Source organism: Phyllobates terribilis, unplaced genomic scaffold (genome assembly GCF_046119375.1).
Source record: "Phyllobates terribilis strain yellow unplaced genomic scaffold, ASM4611937v1 Scaffold_8__6_contigs__length_399053987, whole genome shotgun sequence".
NCBI lineage: Eukaryota > Metazoa > Chordata > Amphibia > Anura > Dendrobatidae > Phyllobates > Phyllobates terribilis.
This window is the reverse complement of record NW_027362768.1, coordinates 138,063,467-138,082,200: the sequence shown is the minus strand read 5'-3', so window position 1 is coordinate 138,082,200 and position 18,734 is coordinate 138,063,467. Positions and strand designations below refer to the sequence as shown.

At 44.2% G+C, this 18,734-nt stretch overlaps 1 protein-coding gene across 1 annotated transcript in view; it reads left to right on the top strand.

Moving 5' to 3' along the window:
• Window positions 1-18,734, top strand: part of BRINP2 (BMP/retinoic acid inducible neural specific 2) — a 418,902-nt gene that overhangs the window by 133,388 nt on the left and 266,780 nt on the right. Inside the window, exon 4 of the mRNA XM_073643360.1 lies at window positions 15,231-15,412. Within this exon, the coding sequence (XP_073499461.1) occupies window positions 15,231-15,412 (182 nt within the window). The remainder of the gene's footprint in view (window positions 1-15,230; window positions 15,413-18,734) is intronic.

The window sequence follows — 18,734 nt, the reverse complement described above, 5'->3', positions numbered from 1 at the left end:
TGCCACTACATCCCGCCTCAGAGGACTGAACGCAGCGCTGGTGGGCGAATCACCAGACACCACAGGTGGCGTAGTCAATATAACCACTCGATTAATACCAACTCTGAAAGCCCATTACACCCTTTTAATGTGACGGCCCTGGGCACGGAACGGGTCCAGGCCACGGCTACAACCCCCCAAACATCTGACCCGGGCTGTGAGCATCACAACTCAGAGCTCTGCTCCCCAAGCAGGGCCTAGCCTCAGAGGCCCAGGAGGGGTGCAGGGAGGAAGCTCCGTTCTGAAGAAGGGATCCTAGGGGGTACGGCGAGTGCAGGCGGCACCCGTACACCCCGAACCTGCCAGGTGTCAGGAGGATCTAGGCCGCAAGAAGGGGACCTGCCCCTGGCCCAGTCGTGCAGCTTCAAGCCTCGGCTGGAAAAACCGGAGGCTTCTGGCTTCTATAGCCAGAAGCCGAACCCCCGCTCCAATCCTAGTAAGGTCAAGCAGGTCTGTGCAACTCCGACGGACAGGGGGGACCTCGCAGCACCCGAACAGGATTCACAGTGGGAAGCGCAGGGCAGGAGGGAGTAAGACCCAGCATGAAATCGGTCTAGAAAGGCTCGCAAGAAAGTGGGGTTCTGTCATGTACGCCCGAGCTGCCTGAGGAAGGATTGAACCCCTGCCCGGTGTACGCAGTGCGATGGGGGAGGCTTGCACCTGTACAGTGCACCTGTGGACTATCTAAGAACTGTGAGTAAATCTTGGATGACTGCACTGTACTGCCTCCGTCCCTTTCTTTCGCCGGCGCCACTTCCCTCCCTGCACTACAACGCCCAGCGCACCTCCATTTATCTACACTGCCCTGAGGCCTGCTCCACCTGTGGGGAGCCGTTCCATCTCAAGCTGCCCTAACATCTGCCTCAGAGGACTGCTGAAGCGCTGGTGTTCCTCACCAGGCACCACAGGTGGCGTCACGACAAATCCCCTATAAATAATCCCCTTTTTGCACTGACCACCCTGGGTCACGGTCCGGGCCAGCCACCGTGATATCCCCCAAAAGCAGCCACAAGGCCCGGCTGCCGAGTACCCCACGGCCCTCGAGGCGAGTCATCACTATTTAGGAAACAAAATAACAATAAATGAAAAGAAATCTGTGCAAATGTGTACAGAGTCATTAATTCTAACAGCATCAATTTTATATTTGTCTGCCTGCATAACATACATTTGATTGTTTCGTTATTTTTTAATTGATCCAAATATTCAGAGTGAACTAATCAAGTGAAACACGTGGACTGTCCAGTGAAGAGGTTAAAATGGGACCTGTGTCCTTATGAGAAGAAAGGGTCATTTTCCAGCCTCCCTAGGACATCAATGCGCATTTCCTGACAGTTACTACGGACAATCCTCAGCCAAAGCTTCGCGGTCACGTTTGCCCTCACAAAGCTCATGCAAATTCTGCTTCAGTTCAAACAAAAAACACTTTCCAGTCAAGATGACGTCTACCAGTAATTGAGACTGGCTGCAGGAGGACAGGAAGATGAGGAGATGGAGAACAAGACTGGGTGGGGGATTGAGCTGTGATGTCTGCATAGAGATGAAAATAGGGCACAATGAGGCCAAGAAAAGAAAAGACAGTTCTTAAAAGGAATTGTTAATTTGATTTCTACATATATATAGCTAAAAATGTGTCTGATAAAGTAATGATTGTGGGTTTTAGAGGGGATTTTCAATTAGAAACCCTATAAAGTTCACTGCAATCATTCTTTTTCATATGTATCTCAATTAATCAGATCCTAGACTTATGAATTTAGGTGCTGTAGTTTCCTTTTATAATTTTTACTAGATGGTGGCCCGATTCTAACGCATCGGGCATTCTAGCATATGTCTCCCGACCCTCCTTTATAATGCCCGATGCAGGAAGTCACATCCCCCATATATAATACCCCATGAATATAATACCCCATGCAGGATGTCACATCCCCCGTATATAATACCCCATGCAGGATGTCACATCCCCCCTATATAATACCCCATGCAGGATGTCACCTCTCCCCCATATAATGCCCCATGTAGGATGTCACATCTCTCCCCATATAATGGCCCATGCAGGATGTCACCTCTCCCCCCATATAATGCCCCATGCAGGCTGTCACATCTCCCCTATATAATACCCCATGCAGGATGTCCCATCCCCCCATAGTGCCCCATGCAGGTCCCCTATGGCCCCATACAAAAAAAAAAAAAATCCAATACTCACCTCACTGCTTCTCTGGACTCCAGCGTAGCTGGCATCTTCCCGTTGTGCACTGTGACCGCTCAGGAGAGAGCGCGGTGTAAAGACGTCACAGCGCCCTCTGACCTGAGACGTGGTCCTGATCGAGCAGGGGGAGGGACGGGAGGAGAGGAGAGGGGAGGGGAGAGGAGGGGAGGGGAGGGGAGGGGAGAGGAGGGGAGAGGTAAGTATGACGCTGGGTGCCGGGGTCCTGATCGAGCGGGGGGAGGGACGGGAGAAGAGGGGAGGGGAGAGGAGAGGAGGGGAGAGGAGGGGAAAGGAGGGGAGGGGCGTCACACTTGTCCTCGGGAGATAAGCGGCCGTAGCCGCTGATCTTCCGACGATAGCCGCATGTAGGTCAGCGGCGCCTGCGGTCGGGGGACTTATGCTGTGAGCAGCCGGCTGCATCTCCCGGCTGCATCGCTGCTGACCTCCGTGCCACACATGAGCCGCTAATGGCCACCATGTTTTTCTGAAATGCCGCATCGCTGATTGGCCGCGGCTGGTCCAATCAGCGACCCGGGATTTCCAGAACAGACAGACAGACAGACAGACGGGATAAGACAATTATATAGATAGATGATTTTAAAACAACTACTTAACTAAAAAGATTATAGGGTAGTCACCATCCTTATCTTCTGGTTAGTGTTCGCTTGCAGTTTTAACCCCTTCATGAATGGGCGAATTTACATTTTTGAACTTTTGTTTTTTCTTTCCCTTCTTCTATGGCCGTAGACTCTTCCATCAGGTCAGTTTCACACTCTGATCAGAGTGTCAGCATAGTATGATCTGATTCTGTCCGATGAGGAGAAGATGGAGAAAACAATGTCTCCATCTACTCCATTCTGTGAGTAGTGGAAACCGGACTGCACTCGAGTGCAGTCCAATAATTTCCACGCACCCATAGACTTGAATGGGTGAGTGGCATCCAATTTCAGAGTGAAATCTCATCATGCTGAGATTTTTTTCAATGACAGATTCTTTCAGTGAAAAAAATTGGTTATCAGCACTGCCCAATTGAATCATATTGATCCGAGTGCTATCTGATAAAAAAAATCGGATAGCAGTCGTCCTATGTATACGGCAGCCCTAAGAATCATAATAACTTATTTTTTTATTTTTCCATTGACATAGCGGGACAAGTTATGGGACCAGTTGTACAACACTTTGCAGGATGAGTTGTAAAAAAAAATTGGCGGAAACACGTGATTCCACAGTTGCTTTTTTAGGGTTTCGTTTCAACAGAATTCATTGTGTGGTAAAAATGACCTAGCAATAAGTACTTTTTTTAGTAGTAATTTACTTTTTTTTTTAGTAGTTTAAAACATTTCAGAACAAGTGCAAATGTGGACAGCAACAATTTCAATGCCACTGTAAGAGCCAGGTATAGATAGACCTTCACATGATGTAGAAAGTGAAGTAGAGAGGAGATGCTGAGCTTGAGGATATATCTGTACTTTTTTATGATTTGATCCAGTATTATCATATAAATAGCAGTCTAAACGCTGTCAGAAAGTCCTGCTTTCCACACCTACACACAAAGTGATTGATAGCTTGTCCTTCATGAGTTTATATAAAGAGAGAACTGTCACTCATGAATGTGGGTGGAGAGAGCAGGACCCACAGGTTTTCTCTGTGTAGATGAGGGAACAGGTTTTTCAGGCTTTCACCACTTTGAGTGGAGAGAGCAAGACCCACAGACTTTCAGGGGAAACAGGACTCAGTCTTTCTCTATATTTTGATGGGTCAGAAGGCATTACATGTAGAGGTGGGCGAATCTGCCAAAATTGTCTGAAAAATTTGATTTGCATCAATAACATTGAATCTGCCAGGAAGAAGTAGAAAAAGTATTCTAGACATCTCTACTCGGCCTCCATGTACCTCGTTCATTTCCATTGGTCATTTCATTGGCTCCTCTGTCTTCTTTCTTCAGTCTTCTATCTTTTTCTTTCTTGGCTTTTGGTCATTCTTCTGTAGGCCCCACGCCATCACATGTGGCACAATACATGTCATTGTAATGCCATAACACTCATTGAATAGTAAAAAAAATTCTTACAAATTAAATTGCTCATTTTGACAGCGGGATACTCAGCCTTTCTCTAAATTAAGTGGAGAGAGCAGGACTTCCACACTTTCTCCACGTTTGTATGACATGTATGTAACAAAAAAAAAGAATCATAGAAAACTAAATATCTGTCACGGGTGTGTCAGGTGTGACAGACAGTCGCTCTGGATCCGGCTGCAGAAGATCACTGCGCTTGGAATTGCAGATGCCTTCTTGATCCTCTCATCTCTGTAGTATAGTGATATCCTTCTCCCTTTAGGACCCAGCAGTGACTTCCACCTTCTGATGCTGATTGACACACCCTTGCTTGGTAGTTAAAAACCCTCAGTTTCTCCAGAGAGTCGCCGGTGATAGTTCTATGTACCTCTGTGTAAGCTTGGGGTGCTAGCAGTCAGCTAGATTGTTCTTTGGTGACCTTGGAGAACAGTTGGCGTTTCTCCTCTGGTGTCTGCTCAAGCTAAGTGTATCCCCTTTATTTGTTTACCTTGTTGTCTTTAGTTTGTAATTGGGCCTGACTAGCGCTCATCCCGTCCCCTCCCTATCTAGGACCAAGCTCTAGGGACATTCACGGATTAGGTTCCTGCTCGGTGATAGGTGCAGAACCTTTATAGGGATGATAGGGTAGGCAGGGTGATATTAGATCTGCCTAGGGGTCTCCACTCCCCCTTTCCCTAGTTGTTGGGCTCTCTTCCCCCTCTTACCATTGTTGTACACTTGTGCCTTCCCTCACCTTGCGTGACAATATCCATGAGTAAAGTATCTCCTCTTCTATCCAACATTGCCCTTTTAGAAAAACCTCCAAGATCTAATTTATCGGAAATAATTATGTTGATTTTAGCCGAACCATACATCTTATTTCTGGTCTCTACCTGTTGTCCATTTGTCTCATTCTCACCTACAGTAATCCTCTAATTTCAATTTTTGTCATATTTCACGTTTTGCCCCTTCTTAACTTTCATCCCCCCCCCCCTCCCTTTTGCATCCATTTCCCTTCAGTGGAGAATTGGCACATGTCTACATAAGATGTGAATAGAACTCAGCGGACGGCACATCATCAGCTCTACACTTGTCAGAATTGCAACGGCGGCGGAGGAGATGATATACTGTCTGGCTCCTAAGCTCTCACAGTCATATACAGTGCTCACTGTGAAAAGATCATTGAAATTATTACATGGAAAACTAATTGCTTGTTTACCTCTACAAGTCCTTTACAATTTCAGAAAGAGGAGGAATCAATACATTGATAGAAAAATATGATGATACCATAACTAGTCAGTGACCTGTAACCAAAAGAGCATGCAGTAACACAATTAAGATGCCTAGCATCCTAGATGGTTGCATACTATATATATATATAGGTAGTTATTTAGTGAGGTGGAAAAGTTTTATGTAATCCCACAAAAAATGAATGATGTTGAGGTCAGGGCTCTGTGGAGCCAATTCATTATTTCCAGGACTCCTTGTTCTTCTTTACATTGAAGACAGTTCTTAATGACATTGGCTGTATGTTTGGGATCGTTGTCCTGCTGCAGAATAAATTTGGAGCCAATGAGACATCTCCCTGATTGTATTGCATGATAAATAAGTATCTGCCTGTATTTCTCAGCATTAAGGAAACCATTAATCCTGACCAAATTTCCAACTGCACTTTAAAATGTAGACCAAGTTGCTAGGAGCCTCCACCGTGCTTCACTGCTGCCTGCAGACAATCAATTTTGTGCCGCTCTCTGGCACTTCGGACAACAAGCTGTCTTCTGTTACAGCCAAATATTTCACATTTTGACTCATCAGTGGCTTTTTCATGCCCCGCACCATTAAGCGAATGGGTTTCTTCGTATACACATAGCAGAGAGAGACCTGTCAGTCATGGGGAACATTGCACAGAAGAGCCGCCAGGACCTGACTCTTGGACTAGTCATCCAAGGCACATAGTCCCTAGCCAGCTTTACAATGTATGTTTTCTCTGAAATGCAGCAGTGTTTAAAGGGATGGTCCAAAATCCAAATTAATTTTCATTCTAAACCCCTATCTATTTAATGCTATAATCTAAACAATTTCCTAATATATATACATAAAAAAATCCCTACTGTTTCCTAACTACACTAACTGATTTTCTTTTTTCTTTCCTACTTCCTTTTTGATGATGCTTAATTTGAGAATCCCAGTGCATGCTGGGATACTCAAACAAAGCGTCATCAAGGGCCAGAGGCTGCTGTCACACTTGCAGCCTCTGCCCCTTCCCTAAAACAAAGCGTCATCATTAATGCTCATTTTAGGGGCAGGGCTAGTTCCTGCACGATGTGCATAATGACAGTGTGCTCTCTCGCTGGTTCAGATCAGCAGTAATGAGACGGCAAGAGAGCGCATTGTCAGAATATCCGGTGTGTAGAGACCAGCATTGCCCACACAGGTGAAGCACTGGTCTCTGTATGCTGGGTATTCTGACAATGCACACTTAAAGTGTGCTCTGTTGACAGCTTGTTACTGCTAAACTGAGCCAGCGAGAGTGCGCACTGTCATTGTGCACATCGCACATCACACAGGGATTAGCCCAGCCCCTGATTGAAGATGCTTTGTTTCAGGGAGGGGGCAGAGGTTGCTGCAGTGACCGCACCCTCTGCCCCCTGATGACACTTACTTTGAGTATCACAGCATGCACTGGGATTCTCATATGAAGCCTCATCAAAAAGCAAGTAGGAAAAAAAAAGAAAAGCAATTAGATAGTGTAGTTAGGGAAAGATAGGGAATTTTTAATTCAAGTATATTAGGAAATAGTTTAGTTAATGAGACTAAATAAACAGGGATTTAGGATGAAAATTAATTTAGATTTCTAACCACCCCTTTAAGGGTAAACTACACACCGCTACAATACTGCAGCCAGTGTTCGACTTGTCATGGTTCACATGGTTCGGGCAGCATGAATCTCTTGTCAAGTTCCCTATAAATGCTGTAGAATATGAATATTGATGCGATATCCACTAATTCACGAAAAAAAAAGAGCCATGGAGCATGGCAAAGCTTGCAAAACCTACTGGCAATTCGACCACTCATTTTATGCATATCACAGCTCCACAGCCCCATTGTTATAAAATAGGTAGGATTAAATATAGATCACTTGATTAGTTTTCTTTTCTAACATATGAAACATAAGTTAAAACGGAATTTCACTTTTAGAGGAAGAATGTGTCAGTGCAGTTCCAGTAGCATATAACTTGATACAAATCATACTAAGCTCCTATTATCTGCTCTCCACTCAACAAGCATTATCCTTAGGTCATTAGGTAACATTTTTTATGGGGGTGTCAAAGCTTATAATATTGAGGTCCTATTCAATAGAAGCTGAGCTGCAGTTCTCAGCAATGTCCACTACACAATAAATGGTGCTGCGCTGCTACGGCTCCATTCACTGTCTACATCTGGCCACCGCCAGACCTTCAACAATGGGCGTTGTTGGGTGTCGGACCCCTTCCGATCAGATATCCTTAGGATATGTCATGAGTACAATAAGTCTTTCAAACTCCTTAAGCTTTTCAGATGCTCATAGTGAGATATTGCATACAGTCTTAACACATACACCTTTGCGTTCAAGTTACGCAGAGGTGAGCACAGCTCAACAGATATTCTGGAGATTAACATAAATCACAGCTTATTACCCAAAACCATAAAAGCAATAAGGCTATACACAGAGGTGCCACTATAATTTGGCAACATGAAGTAGATGCCGCAAGCTGCAGTTTGGAAGGCAGAAAAATTAAGCGAGTTAATTACAAAATAATAATTTTCTCGCTGTAAATTAGAGATGCATAACTTGTGCACCGAACTAATGATGATTTAAGGGCCGATACACGAAAATGTAATGTATTACATATTTTATAGAAGCCTGCACGTCATAGTAATAAAATTTACCTCTGCTCCTGCGTCCAAGGCTACATGGAGCTTCTTTCATTAAAAACCCAGCTAAAGCATTTTTATCTGGCAAGAATGATGCTAACATCAGCGGATTTCCAGTAATTAACTATTTCTGCTTTTGTTTTCTTTCTTTTTTTCTAGGTCTTTTCAAGTATATCGCACCTGAATATTTTATATTTTTATATATATATTCTTTATGCTCAAAAAAATAAAGGGAACACTTAAACAACAGAATATAACTCCAAGTAAATCAAACTTCTGTGAAATCAAACTGTCCACTTAGGAAGCAACACTGATTGACAATCAATGTCACATGCTGTTGTGCAAATGGAATAGACAATAGATGGAAATTATTGGCAATTATCAAGACACCCTCAATAAAGGAGTGGTTCTGCAGGTGGGGACCACAGACCACATCTCAGTACCAATGCTTTCTGGCTGATGTTTCGGTCACTTTTGAATGTTGTTTGTGCTTTCACACTCGTGATAGCATGAGACAGACTCTACAACTCACAGAAGTTGCTCAGGTAGTGCAGCTCATCCAGGATGGCACATCAATGCGAGCTGTGGCAAGAAGGTTTGCTGTGTCTGTCAGCGTAGTGTCCAGAGGCTGGAGGCTCTACCAGGAGACAGGCCAGTACACCAGGAGACGTGGAGGGGGCCGTAGGAGGGCAACAACCCAGTAGCAGGACCACTACCTCCACCTTTGTGCAAGGAGGAACAGGAGGAGCCCTGCCAGAGCCCTGCAAAATGACCTCCAGCAGGCCACAAATGTGCATGTGTCTGCACAAACGGTTTGAAACCGACTCCATGAGGGTGGGATGAGGGTCCGATGTCCACAGATGGGGGTTGTGCTCACAGCCCAACACCGTGCAGGACGCTTGGCATTTGCCACAGAACACCAGGATTGGCAAAGTCACCACTGGTGCCCTGCGCTCTTCACAGATGAAAGCAGGTTCACACTGAGCACATGTGACAGACGTGACAGAGTCTGGAGACACCAATGAGAGTGATCTGCTGCCTGCAACATCCTTCAGCATGACCGGTTTGGCAGTGGCTCAGTAATGGTGTGGGGTGGCATTTCTTTGGAGGGCCACACAGCCCTCCATGTGCTCGCCAGAGGTAGCCTGACTGTTATTAGGAACCGAGATGAAATCCTCAGACCCCTTGTGAGACCATATGCTGGTGCGGTTGGCCCTGGGTTCGTCCTAATGCAGGACAATGCCAGACCTCTTGTGGCTGGAGTGTGTCAGCAGTTCCTGCAAGATGAAGGCATTGAAGCTATGGACTGGCCCGCCCGTTCCCCAGACCTGAATCCGATTGAGCACATGTGGGACTTCATGTCTTGCTCTATCCACCAACGTCACGTTGCACCACAGCCTGTCCAGGAGTTGGCGGATGCTTTAGTCCAGGTCTGGGAGGAGATCCAACAGGAGACCATCCGCAACCTCATCAGGAGCATGTCCAGGCGTTGTAGGGAGGTCATACAGGCACGTGGAGGCCACACACAATACTGAGCCTCATTTTGACTTGTTTTAAGGAAATTACATCAAAGTTGGATCAGCCTGTACTGTGTTTTTCCACTTTAATTTTGGGGTTGACTTCAAATCCAAGCCTCCATTGGTTAATAAATTTGATTTCCATTGATGATTTTTGTGTGATTTTGTTGTCAGCATTCAACTTTGTACAGACCAAAGTATTCAATGAGAATATTTCATTCATTCAGATCTAGGATGTGTTATTTGAGTATTCACATTATTTATTTTGAGCAGTGTATATATATATATATATATATATATAGATAGATAGATAGATAGATATCTATATATACAGTTATATGAAAAAGTTTGGGCACCCCTATTAATCTTAAGCTTAATGTTTTATAAAAATTGGTGTTTTTGCAACAGCTATTTCAGTTTGATATATGTAATAACTGTTGGACACAGTAATGTTTCTGCCTTGAAATGAGGTTTATTGTACTAACAGAAAATGTGCAATCTGCATTCAAACAAAATTTGACAGGTGCATAAGTATGGGCACCCTTATCATTTTCTTGTTTTAAATACTCCTACCTACTTTTTACTGACTTACTAAAGCACTTTTTTTGGTTTTGTAACCCCATTGAGCTTTGAACTTCTTAGCCAGGTGTATGCAATCATGAGAAAAGCTACTTAAAGTGGCCACTTGCAAGTTGTTCTCCTGTTTGAATCTCCTCTGAAGAGTGGCATCATGGGCTCCTCAAAACAACTGTCAAATGATCTGAAAACAAAGATTATTCAACATATTTGTTCAGGGGAAGGATACAAAAAGCCGTCTCAGAGATTTAACCTGTCAGTTTCCACTGTGAGGAACATAGTAAGAAAATGGAAGAACACAGGGACAGTTCTTGTTAAGGCCAGAAGTGGCAGGCCAAGAAAAACACAGGAAAGGCAGAGAAGAAGAATGGTGAGATCAGTCAAGGACAATCCTCAGACCACCTCCAGAGAGCTGCAGCATCAACTTGCTGCAGATGGTGTCACTGTGCATCGGTCAACTATACAACGCACTTTGCACAAGGAGAAGCTGTATGGGAGAGTGATGCGAAAGAAGCCGTTTCTGCAAGCACACCACAAACAGAGTCGGCTGAGGTATGCAAAAGCACATTTGGAGAAGCCAATTTCTTTTTGGAAGAAGGTCCTGTGGACTGATGAAACCAAGATTGAGTTGTTTGGTCATACAAAAAGGCGTTATGCATGGCGGCAAAAAAACACAGCATTCCAAGAAAAACACTTGCTACCCACAGTAAAATTTGGTGGAGGTTCCATCATGCTTTGGGGCTGTGTGGCCAATGCTGGCACCGGGAATCTTGTTAAAGTTGAGGGACGCATGGATTCCACTCAGTATCAGCAGATTCTTGACAATATTGTTCAAGAATCAGTGATAAAGTTGAAGTTACGCAGGGGATGGATCTTTCAGTAAGACAATGATCCAAAACACTGCTCCAAATCTACTCAGGCATTCATGCAGAGGAACAATTACAATGTTCTGGATTGGCCATACCAGTCCCCAGACCTGAATATCATTGAACATCTGTGGGATCATTTGAAGAGGGCTGTCCATGCTCGGCAACCATCAAACTTAACTGAACTGGGATTGTTTTGTAAAGAGGAATGGTCAAAAATACCTTCATCCAGGATCCAGGAACTCATTAAAAGCTACAGGAAGCGACTAGAGGCTGTTATTTTTGGAAAAGGAGGATCTACTAAATATTAATGTCACTTTTCTGGTGAGGTGCCCATACTTATGCACCTGTCAAATTTTGTTTGAATGCAGATTGCACATTTTCTGTTAGTACAATAAGCCTCATTTCAAGGCAGAAACATTACTGTGTCCAACAGTTATTACATATATCAAACTGAAATAGCTGTTGCAAAAACACCAATTTTTATAAAACATTAAGCTTAAGATTAATAGGGGTGCCCAAACTTTTTCATATAACTGTATAATTGTCTTATCCCGTCTGTCTGTCTGTCTTTCTGTCTGTCTTTCTGTCTGTCTGTCCAGGAAATCCCGCGTCGCTCATTGGTCCGGCCGCTGTCTGTCCAGGAAATCCCGCGTCGCTCATTGGTCCGGCCGCGGCCAATCAGCGATGCGGGATTTCAGAAAAAAGATGGCGGCCGTTAGCAGCTCATCTGCCGCACGGAGGTCAGCGGCGATGCAGCGGGGAGATGAGCGGTGCCAGCAGCAGAACTACTCCGACCAGCGCCGCTGACCTCCATGCGGCTAACGTCGGGAGATCAGCGGCTGGGGTCGATGCTCTCCGGACGGCAAGTGTGAACGGAGGACCGGGAAGCGGCGCCGCCGGTCGGGATGCTTTTGCTGCGAGCAGCCGCTCATCTCCCGGCTTCTCGCAGCGGAAGTAGCCGCACAGGCAGCGCCGTTCCCCGGTCCTCACTAATACGACGCTGATTGGTCGCGGTCGACGCCCGCGACCAATCAGCGATATGGAAAGAAAATTTAAACGCCACTCTGCAGATTGGTCGCGGTCGGCCAACGCGACCAATCAGCAGAGCGGGGTTTAAATGTGGCGCCAATAATGCTGATTGGTCGCGTCCGGCGACCTCGACCAATCAGCGATATGGGCGGCAAATTTAAACGCCGCTCTGCTGATTGGTCACGGTCACCGGCCGCGACCAATCAGCATTATTGACACCAAATTTAAACCCCGCTCTGCTGATTGGTCGCGGTGGCCGGCCGCGACAAATCAGCGATATGGGCGGAAAATTTAAACGCCGCTCTGCTGATTGGTCGCGGTCGCCGGCCGCGACCAATCAGCATTATTGGCGCCAAATTTAAACCCCGCTCTGCTGATTGGTCGCGGTGGCCGGCCGCGACCAATCAGCGATTTTGGTGCCACATTTAAACACCGCTCTGCTGATTGGTCGCGGTTGCCAGCCGCGACCAATCAGCGATTTTGGCGCCAAATTTAAACACCGCTCTGCTGATTGATCGAGGCCGTCGGCCGCGACCAATCAGTGATTTTTGCGCAAAATTTAAACACCGCTCTGCTGATTGGTCGCGGCCGCCAGCCGCGACCAATCAGCGAGATTGGCGCCAAATTTAAACAATGCTCTGCTGATTGGTCGCGATCGGTGGCCACGACCAATCAGCGATTTTGGCGCCAAATTCAAACACAGCTCTGCTGATTGGTCGCGGTCGCCGGCCGCGACCAATCAGCGATTTTGGCGCCAAATTTAAACAACGCTCTGCTAATTGTGCCACATACATATTCTAGAATACCCGATGCATTAGAATTGGGCCACCATCTAGTATATATATGTATATATATATATATATATATATATATATATATATATATATACACAGTTTATACTGTATAAATACAGTAGCTGTAATATAAGTAAGATATAATTATCATTGCAGTTAAGTCACAGTGGTCTAAAATCCAATGCAAAAGTGATCTGCCCCTTAGCTCTGTTTCAATTAATCATATAACTTTCATAAACAATTGTCCTAACATTTTGTGTATGCAGCACCTATGCCGATTTATGAGCACAAAGTTGATTAGTTACAGACAACTACAAAACAAACCATGTGGATAGTCTGGCACTGCAGTCATGCACTGCTCCCTGCTTTGTGCTACAGTATATTGCTCCTGATTATTGTAGAAGTCCAGATGTAGAATTTCGGAGCATAAAACACAATGTGCCACAATGCAGAAAATTATTTTGGTGCTTAAAGGGAATCTTTTATGTAAAATAATTCTAATAACCTGCAGATACTGGGTTAATCTGCAGGTTAATAGCGTTCTGATACCGTGCGGCGCAGGCACTTACACATCCAATTTTTTGTTTACAGACTGAGCGGTCCGCACAAAATTGCTGAGACATGTCCGAAGTTAACCTTAATGTTTGATCAAAATCGGCAATACAAGTCTATGGACCCATGAAAAAATTGGAAAGCACTCAGATGCCATCTGACTGCTGTCTATTTTTCATGGATTGATAGATAGGAGAAGGTAGAGAAACTGGTTTTGGTTTCTCATCCAACAAAAACTGATGAAACTCGCACCAAACTGGAATGAAACTCCTGAATCTGATGAAGCTATGAACAAAGTTGTTGATGAAACAATGACCATTTTTCTCGTACGTGAAAAACTAACGTCTGAATGAGCCCTGAGAGAAAGTGAATGGGAAGGAAATGCAAGCAAATAGAATAGAGCCCAGAGAAAAGGGATGAGATAATGAAAAAAACAGGAAACATCCACCAAGCTCAAAGCTTGCAGCTTTACAAGCAAGCATGTCAGAAATATCCAATCTTGTAATTAAAAATCTTATTTGAGATAAAATTCAATTTGTTAGATATTGGCATAGTGTCTAAAATTTAGGGGCCTACTTACTAAAGCTGTTTAACTATTAGGCGGTGCAAATAGGCAGTCTACATTTTTTTTAAATTGATCAAGGTTTCTCATGCTGGTTGAGAAACCTAGTTCTTGTCTACACTGTCTACTCTTAGTTTAAAACACATATGTCAAACTCAGACTTACAGACCAAATCTGCAGCAGTGTAATTATATTTGGCCTGTGAGAAAATACCAAATGTCTACTAGAGCTGGTGCGCCAGCAGACCGTGCACCACTAATGCTAAAGTCCAACGTTTACTGTCCCCAATTCACATGTGTTTATAGTTTTAAACTTTATTTGTTCCAGATTCATTGTTTAGGCAAAACTTAAGTTTGTTTCCTTATGAAATGGTTCAACGTTATATTTGATAAGAAGCAAAAATTTCCTCAATTGTAGACATTTTTCAACAAATATCAAGGTCGGCCCGTGACTTTGTCCAAATCTGTAATGGTGGCCAACTGTATATTTGAATTTGACATCCCTGGTTTAAAACATTTGACATTAATATGGTCCACAAAGTTCAGATAATTTTTGGAGCAATTTTGGCATACAGGATCACCATGTCAGACTATACTCTTTTAGTATCAATTTGTTTATGGTCCATGCCAAGTCCAGCATCTCAAAAAATGTTTCTAAAACGTAATAAATGCGCAGCAACGCAAGAAAAACCTTTTTTTTTTCTTTTGCACAAATTGAGTTAAATTTCTGGCATACGCAAAGCAGTCATCAAAGCAAAAGGTGGCTACTTTGAAGAACCTAGAATATAAGACACATTTTCAGTTGTTTCACACTTTTTTGTTAAGTATATAATTCCACATGTGTTAATTCATAGTTTTGATGCCTTCAGTGTGAATGTACAATTTTCATAGTCATGAAAATACAGAAAAATCTTTAAATGAGATGGTGTGTCCAAACTTTTGGTCTGTACTGTATGTAGCTTAATAAATCAGCCCCTAAGTGTTTGTTCATCTCGATACTCAGTCTGTGTAATTTTTTTTTTACGTTTCAGGCACAATATAATTTCAAAACTATTTAATGAGTAATTATTACAATATGGCTGACTTTTTTGCAATTACTTATATATTTTCTTCTATTCTCAGGTGAAGAGTCGCTCACTATGTTTGTGGATAAGGGAAGGCTGAAGCGAGAAGCCGGAGTTCGTGGGAACACATCGGCCCCCACGTTGGATACTCTACACCAGCTGGCAGCTTCATATTTCATGGACCGGGAGAGTGCGCTAAGGCAGCTGCACCATATTCAGATCACCACGGGAGCCATTAAGGTACAAGAGCAGAGGTTAATGAAGCACTAGCCTCCCGTACGATAGTAGTGATTAACACCTCTGCCATGAGTGGAGCCTTGAGTTGAATCTTAGAGTTTCATTAAGATATTCTTTGTAGGGTAAGTGCATAATTCCCAGAATGCAGTGAGCTAAGGATTTACAGGACTGGATCAGACAGTCCTGTCAATGGAAAGTTGTTTGATCTCTTTGCTCTGCAAGGGGTTTGGCGGTAGGAAAATTGCCTATGGTTGATTATCTGAAGGAAGTTCATTATCCAAGCAATCCCTTGACAATGTTTTTAGATAGAATCAGGAAGTTAATGTAATGAAATGCAATATTCTCTAGATCTGATGATTATAAAAGTGCTTGCCATCTCTGCTATCCGCATCCATAACACGTTCAGGTGTTTCCTCCGTTCTTGCAGGGCTAACTAGCTATTTTTGGTTGCCTGGGGGCATAATGAGAGATAACATAAGGCTTCATGTCATGTGAGACAAACACTTTGGATTTGTATCAACTGAAATTGAACGCAGCGATGTTGGACATAGATTTCCCCCTAGTAATATCCGTCTTTGACAGCATGCCGCAGTAATCCATTTTCTATTACGTTGGGAAACCTAAAAAGCCCATAGGGGACCAATTTCAAATTTAGTATTTGTAACGTAATAAATGCACAATGTTATCTTAGTCTCTCGCCTAAATAATTCAGGAGTCGATAATTTCTGTAAAGACCTCGTATTAATCAGAAGGTATCCATTACATTTATCAGTATAGACGATCAATACTAATAAGACCTTCAAAGTGTCTTAGACTGCTGCATCCATGCGGAGTATGAACTATAGGACCATATGCGCTTTGTTACGATCAGACAAATGTCTCCTGTGGCTACTGGAACCTAGGAAAAGGCTAAAGTGTCCTTTAAAATGGGCCATGACCCCACAAATCAACCTTTTCTCATAAGATACCTCCAACAGTGTCAAGTGGTAAAAAGTTTACCAAAGTTCTTAACCCTCTCTTAGTCTGGCCATACTCATATGATAGTTGACAGTCGAGAGCTCCTTTGGCCATCAGCTATCTCTCACGATTCCTTCATACACATAAATGTTCTGTTCAGCTGAATGTTCATCTGTTTTCAAAGGGGATAAAGGAGAAGGTTGCTTCCAAACAACTCTGAAAGAGATTATTCACCCTGTAGACAAAATAATTGGGCATTAAAATTAAAACTGCCCGACCCTTGACCCTTATCTTCTCCAACACTTTCAGGTTAAAGTCAAGACTACCCCATGCACATTAGGCTGTTAGCTGATACTCCATTTCCTTATATTGCTCTCTGTTTCACATGGCCAGTTCATGGTTGTTTAGAAGCTGCTTTCAACTGCTGCTCAGCAAGATCCAAACACTATATGCAAACAATCAGAGTAAGAAAATTCCCTACTCTGAGCCTTCCTGCACTTCACTCCCATATTAAGACAGGTGAATTAACTACTGTTTGCAAATAGAATAGGGATTTTGACTGAGCAGCAGTTGAAAGCAGCTTTTAGAAAAGCTTGATCTGAACATGTAAAACAGCACTATAGCATGATGTTTGGAAAAGAAGAATCCATAAATTTAAAACACAGGAATGTTAATTAAAGAAGCACACACAATCATTTTTAATCAATAAATCTGTGCAAATGTATGTGTAGCGTAGTGTAGTTAATAAACTTATTGATCGCCATATTTCCCGTTTTTCCTCTTCTCACTCTAGTGATGTCTATTCTGATTCTCTGGATCACACTGGGGTTTATGTGTGATTCATGAGTCACTTTTACAGTGTAAGTCTATGGACTGGCAATCACAGACAGAAGTGGGACACCTGTGCAAGAACAATATATGGGCCCTTTGCAGCCAAATAGCTCATTGTAATGCCCAATTCCACCTGCTTTGGCAGTGAATGTGGGCCACCTTACCTCTTGGGCCCTGATGTGACCTCACAAGTTGCACCAATGATATGTCCAGCCCTGAGTCTATGGAGCCTTGTACTGACACCCCATAGGCTTACATTATACACTGCTCAAAAAAATAAAGGGAACACTCAAATAAAACATCCTAGATCTGAATGAATGAAATATTCTCATTGAATAATTTGTTCTGTACAAAGTTGAATGTGCTGACAACAAAATCACACAAAAATCATCAATGGAAATCAAATTTATTAACCAATGGAGGGCTGGATTTGGAGTCACCCCCAAAATTAAAGTGGAAAAACACACTACAGGCTGATCCAACTTTGATGTAATGTCCTTAAAACAAGTCAAAATAAGGCTCAGTATTGTGTGTGGCCTCCACGTGCTTGTATGACCTCCCTACAACGCCTGGGCATGCCCTGATGAGGTTGCGGATGGTCTCCTGTGGGATCTCCTCCCAGACCAGGACTAAAGCATCCGCCAACTCCTGAACAGTCTGTGGTGCAACATGACATGGATGGAGCGAGACATGATGTCCCTGATGTGCTCAATTGGATTCAGGTCTGGGGAATGGGCGGGCCAGTGAATAGCTTCTGTGGCACCCCAGGGGTCTGGTTTTCCACAGTAATGTAATGTTATGTCTGAGAGCAGGTGGGAGGTCCTTTGGTCAGGGATCCTGTGCATGCCACACCTCCTGCCCAGTCTTGGGAGGGGAAGAACTTCCCCTGTATAAACCCGGGGCTGAGGCAGGGTGAGTCAGACAAGGAGAGTGGAGACAAGAAGCAGCATAGGAAACAGCAGAGTTACAAGGAGTCAGGGGTTGGCAGCTGCAGAGTTCGCCCTGACTAAGAAGATTCTTTACCGGACCCGGAGTCCGAGGCTGTGGGGACTAACTCCTACCCAGCAGCAGAATCCGTCAGGCAGGGGATTTCAGGTCCTCTGGCCCAGAAGCCCGAAGGCACGGTCACACGCGTGGGACCAGCACCGCCATCGTGGAGCGGAAGCCATTAGAAGGCCGCGAGTCACCGGCCATACGGGTGAGCACCACACGGTACACTCAGGGACGTGGGCTACTTACATCAGCTTCTAGCAAGGTAGCCAGAAGAGTACAGTCAGTTTGGGAGGCCTACAACTACGCCTGGCCAGGGGAGATCCCATCTGCTCAAAGACTGACCAGGCCCCGTTTGCTAGCAAGTACTCCGGGAGGGTCTGTCGTTGTTACCAGTAAAGACCCTGAACTACACCGTACCGTCTCTGAGTGGTTCCTGCTACCCCCATCATCCACGTCGGCTGCCCTGAGGCCATACCCCTCCCGTTGGGGGTTATACTATCACGCTGCACAATCCTACCACCGGCCTCAGCGGTCTGCCCTGCAG